A 6,000-nucleotide genomic window follows, 5' to 3' on the forward strand; every position below is an offset into this window, starting at 1 on the left:
ACAGACAGGAAACTTGGTAGGTAAAAGAAAAGGTGGAGGGGTGGGAAAAAAATCAAAGAAAGCTGAGAAAGACTTTGAAAAAGTCCAAAAATACTGAGGCGATGAAAGAGAAAAAATAAACTCTGGGGAGCCATCCTGGTTATCAAGTAGAGGTTATTAGGCTATGAAGTAATAATGAATTCATTAGCTAAATGAAACGTCAATAAAGGCTTGAGAGAGTGTTAAAATCAATGCCCACTGTCTGACTCTCCCCCTTCACCCACCTCTTTCTCATCGTCCTATCTCACCCATCTGTCCCAATTATCCACCTTTCTCCACAGCACACACTCGTGCACACACTCTCTCCAGAGTCTTGAGTGTAAACTGTGATGGAGGACATTAGCGGTGATCAGTGGGAGCACTTTGCAGTGGTCAGCAGGAATGGTCCAGTCATACAGGACTTTAGTATTCAGCAGCACTCACCTGCTCACTCTCAAACAGCTCCACTAGGGTCTGATGGCTGGAGTGTGTGTGTGTGTGTGTGTGTGACTGCGGCATTAGGGGCCTTGACTCTGAAATATAACACTCAACACTCTATAGCTGCTTTAAAATTTGCACCACAAACTGCTTTTCTAACATTTGTCAAACGTCATAAATGTCAAGTGGATATTACTATTTTACGATTGTCCTCAGGATCTTTGATACTGAGATTTTATTATGTATTATAATGATCAACACTAACAATGCACACAGATTCCTGGGTATCGTGTTTAAAGCCATGAGCAAACTGGCACGCCAAATGGCAAGCCAGTTGGTTCTCGTCACCTCTGTCCCCTCATGATGACTTAATATTTGTACTTGTATTTGTAAGTATTGGGCTCACTTCGAACATGGCCGTGTTTTTGTGCAGCTAAATACTTGTTTCAAGATAATTGTTCAGGGCATATGTTTAAATGCCACCTCATTTACATAAACACTGTTCAGCTCCCTGCGGAATCAATGAAATCTACATACACACATACACACACACCGGCGCATTCACATTCAATTTGACACTGTGCTAGCCAACGATTCATCTGTTTTTTGCAACAGCAGTGAAATACACATCAAAGTGGGCTCCAGTGGATGAGCAGCTAAGTATGCACACACACAACGATATAATGTTATACAGAGAAAGGCATTTCTCTGAGGAAATGGAGAGGCATAGAGGAAAGGATTGAAGGATATTGGACAAGGGACAGCAAGAGAAAGGGAGGGTGTGTATCAGTTTGAATCTTTCTGCATTGAAGGATGCATTAGGGCTATACCTGTTCTCTTTGCAAACACCTTTCTACTTCTCTTCCTGTCTCCGTGCTGACCCCAATTACAAAAAACCTTTAAAGTCTTAATGAGAGTTTGAAGAACGTCTCACCAAAGATGATTAAGCACTAATAGACATATGGGAACCATAATTTAGACACGTCGAGAGACCTATCACAATGACTAATTAATGATGACAAAGTAGAAATGAGCAAAATCCTTATCTAGATTTACCACAGCACTCCACAGGAAAGCTACAAACAACAGAGCACAGAAGTCTGTACAAACATGAGAGGATTTGTTGTGAAGGGAAAAGTGTGTGTCTAGATGGCTGTTCTTTACTGCTTGTAGGCACTCTGTGTTTTCTTAAAGCTGCAATGTCTTGTCAAAGTGAAGAGACAAAAAGTTACTCCCGACAAATCCCAGATGTGATATCCTTTGTACTCCACTGATCTAAGCTAAATCAAAGAGCAGCTAGCTGTTGTGTAGGCTGGTGCTGCATCCTCTACAACGGATCGAACAGGAGCAAGAGATGATGCTCAACATGGCCAACAGTCTTGAAGAGGTGTGTTAAACTCACCTACTCTCGGCTGAAGGACTTATTTTTTGCCTAACACAAGGGGTCATGAACTACCTGACCACAAGCGGCTGCCTGTTTATCATGCTGACAGGCCCATAAATTGGGCCATGTCTAAACTAATGTGGATAAATCTGAAAGCACATCTGTTTTTATTTCTCGACCTCCGATACCTACTCAGCCAGCATTTTCCATCACAAAAAAACCTTCCACAAGTAGATTTATCTACATTAGTTAGGACATGGACTTGGAGGTAAATTACGTCCTTCCAACCATGACTGACACCTATTACTGAAAGCCTGCAGCTTGGAGAAAATAAGGTGTACTCAACATTTCTATTTTTACTTGCCTTCTTCTACATGGAGGTCAACCAGCTCAGCACACAGTATACAAACCTGAAGCTGGTATGGATTTAATGTAGCAAAAGAAGGCTTAAATCTAAATATTTTTGTTGAAAGGGAATCTGAGTCACTGCTGCTCATGTTGTTTGCTTGCTTTTTCAGATGAAATGGATCTAGATTAGATTAGTGGAGCAGTATTACAATCCTCACTACTTGAGTCCAATACAACACATGAGTTTTGGTGCACTTACCAAACCAATATTTTGACACTGTTGTTTAGATAGAGTTTAAGGAATATAAACATGTTTTTTATGCAACAAAATATGCCACATTGCTCATGGTGTGTTGAACAAACTTTTTCCAAAATAAAATATAGAGTAACGTTATACCATGATTTAAATCAGTAATCAAAGAACAACTAAACAGGCCTAAGAATCAAAGCATTTGATTAGGACTGCAATTAATAATCATTGTTAGTTAGCCTATTTATCATTTTGATGATTCACAGATTCATTCTTTTGTCATTAAAATTACAATAAATTGTAAAATAAGTCACAATTTTCCAGAGTCCAAGGTGAGGTTTTCAAATTGGTCGTTTTGTCCGATGAACGGTCCAAAACAAATCAATCTAAAGATACTTAATCACTTATATAAATTGTCAATTGATTTTCTGTCGATCAAAAAAATGATTAATTGATTAATCATTTCAACTCTCCATTTGTTTTAAACTTTTGACACCATTCAATACTGCTGAAAGATTTTGGTCTGCACTAAAAAAGTTTTTGTCTTGATACTCATCCCAGACTGTACCTATGATGTAAGCTTGACAAAATAGAGACAAATTATAAAAATTGTCGAATTTAAAAGAGGATCCCTAATATTTGGTTTGTTTAATTGATAGCAGTGATTGTGTGTGTGTGTGTGTGTGTGTGTGTGTGGGTGTCTGTATGAATGTGTGAGCGTGCAAAAGTTTGTTTGTACATTTGTTATTATGACTCTTTGCAGCATTTCTGCCATGTCTGACTATGTCTGCTCATCACTGTTCGCTCATTCCCATCACATAGTGAGTGCAGGCTGAACTTGACAGACTGGCAATGACTTGAGTAGGAACACACGCACACACACTCACATAGACACACTGATACACACATACCAGCTGCTCCATTCCTCCTTTCTCATCAAACTTGTCATCAGCCCCGCCAGTTTGTCTCGTCTCACATTAAGAGCTCATGAATAATGTGTGATTACCAGAGACCCTCCGAGCAGCTCCTGAATCTACAGCACACACACACATAAACACAAGCACACACACACAAATTTACACAGTCCAAAATAATATATTTACATGTACTGTCATTTTCTTTGCTTCTCTCTCTACCTGTTCTCTTTCTCACTCTGTCACACACGCACACACACACACACAGACACACACACACACACACACACACACACACACACACACATATATACAAACACATATACAAACACTCAAGTGCACATACTGACAGCCAGTTTGTAACTTAATGCCAGTGTGGTGGCTCAAAGGAAACACAGGTTGGGGTAAGGTCAGGGAGTTACCGCACCAGGCTAGGCAGGTCTCACACACACACACACACACACACACACACACACACACACACACACACACACACACCTAACAAATACTCCCCAGGTAATTAGTACTATTTTCGGCTGGGCAACTCATCTCCTCCTGAAAGCACTAATGTAATTAGATTCATTTAATTCCCATAGCGGTGAGAGAGAGAGAAGGAGGCATGAAGGGACAATTACTTTATGGTTGGATACCCAATTTCTCCCCTATTTAAAATATTCACATCTAACTGTCCAACCCACCAAAATTAAATATTTCTCTTATTGTTCACGAAAAGAAAAAGATCACCATTTGTAAAAATATCCACCTCATCAGATGACAGTGCCACTGGCTCTACTTTCTTATATGTGTGGTGGCCGTATAGTTCAGTCTGTAGGGAGTTGGCTTGGGAACCAGAGGGTTGCTGGTTCAATCTCCGTATGGACCAAAGTATATTGGTGGACTGGTAGCTGGAGAGTTCACCTCCTCGGCACTGCCAAGGTGCTCTTGAGAACTGCTCGGGGCGCCTTTCCAGGGGCAGCCCCTTACTCTGACATCTCTCCATTAGTGCATGTGGTGTGTAATGAGTGTTATAACAACAGTGTAAATTGTAATTTCCCCTTGCGGGACTAATACAGTTTTTATTATTATATCCAGCACACACTGTTTACACACTTACAAAAACACTTTTTTGACTGCTTTTAGTTGTTTTGAGGGCTTTTTCCGCCTTTAATAGAAAGGACAGCTAGGTAAGAAAAGGGGGAGAGGAGGGGAAGACATGCAGGAAATCGTCACAGGTCAGACTCGAACCCGGGACCTCTGCTTCAAGGCATATGTAAATGTGCCTCTGGTCAACCAACCGAGACAGTAAAAGTGAAGAAAAGTGGCTGAAATCTACTCTTTTAAAAGCTCAAGGATTCAAGGTATTTCAAAAGACACACACACACACACACACACACACCCACACACACACACACACACACACACACACACACACACACACACACACCCCTAGGTTACTGTAATCTATCATGACCTGAGTGTTCTCCTACCGGTGAATCAATGGTTGCGGTTGGACAAAGCGGTCCTCTGAAGACCCCCTTGACGCGCCGAAAGTGTCCATTGCTCAGGTGTGTGGAGCTGATAACCAGGTAGTAACACGCGCTGCACGCCATCCCCGGGGTCTCACGGATCTTTGGGCCCATATACGGTGGGCTCCTTTTCCTCTGCGTCGGGCTCTGGGTGTCAGCGGTGTCCTGGAGGGCGCCAAAGTCGGGCCCCGCACGGATGTTGTGCAGGTGAGAGCACGACTGGTACGGTGCGACGGGGGACGTCTCACTCCTGTGCTTTGTTGGAAAGTCTGTGGCTGCATTTAGAAAGGGAGACAAGATCAGAATGTCTCTGTGGGAGAAGAGGCTACCTTGTGTGTGTGTGCGTGATTGTGTGAGAAAGAGAGAACTACAAACTGAAAACGACAAAAAGAGACAGACTGAGACAGGGATGTTATACTAACCGAGCTCTGCCGCTGAAGTCTGCGCATGGCATGCTGTCGTCGGTCGGGCTTTAATAAATAAATGAGCGCCTGTGGAGTGCCAGAGGAGGAGAGGAATCCATCCAATCTCGCACTCTCTCTCTCTCTCTCTCTCCTGTTCCCCCTCTCTGTGGATCACCCCCTTCTCTCTCTCTCTCGTTCTCTTTCTGTCTTTTTCCCAGTCCACTGGTCCAGTCTGGGAAGTGTTTGCAGCTTCAGCCAAGCAGCAACATCACCCCAATTCTCAGCAAAGAAAAGGGGATCAGGCACTCTCGCAGGTGCGCCTCCGCTTCACGCACGTCGAAGAGGAAAGAAAACATATGACCCTTTCCCCACTCTCTGCTCAGTATTGAATGGCACCGGTTTTAAAGTCAAGTCTTGTGAATGTAACTCCGCTGGTTCGAGATGGGAGAGACGGTACATCTATCCAGAGCAGTAGTGTAGTTATATTCGGGCTCCAGCGCATGCAGGCTGAAGTGTTTCACATGCCCTCTCAAGGAAGAAACACACACTCGTCTCTCTCTCTCTCTCCCTCTGTGTAGAAGTGTGTTTGCCTCTCTTCTAGGAGGCTGCACCGGACCGAATTCCCTGTCTGCTGTAGCTATAATATGGGTCTGGGATGGGGGGATCACTTCTGTCCCAGTCTGTCCACGCTGTGCTTGAGTAACTCCAAATTAAAGTG

General features: G+C 43.0%; 1 protein-coding gene across 1 annotated transcript in view; it reads right to left on the reverse strand.

The window, feature by feature from the left end:
- The window catches only part of LOC117946593 (G patch domain-containing protein 8), a 29,590-nt gene extending 23,775 nt beyond the window's left edge, over window positions 1–5,815 (reverse strand). Inside the window, exons 1-2 of the mRNA XM_034874849.1 lie at window positions 5,301–5,815; window positions 4,840–5,153 (exon numbers count right to left, since the gene is read on the reverse strand). Coding sequence (XP_034730740.1) covers window positions 4,840–4,992 — 153 coding nt within the window. The 5' untranslated portion in view covers window positions 4,993–5,153; window positions 5,301–5,815. The remainder of the gene's footprint in view (window positions 1–4,839; window positions 5,154–5,300) is intronic.
- Between the last annotated feature and the right edge of the window lie 185 nt (window positions 5,816–6,000).

Source organism: Etheostoma cragini, chromosome 6, assembly GCF_013103735.1.
Source record: "Etheostoma cragini isolate CJK2018 chromosome 6, CSU_Ecrag_1.0, whole genome shotgun sequence".
In the NCBI taxonomy this organism is placed as follows: domain Eukaryota; kingdom Metazoa; phylum Chordata; class Actinopteri; order Perciformes; family Percidae; genus Etheostoma; species Etheostoma cragini.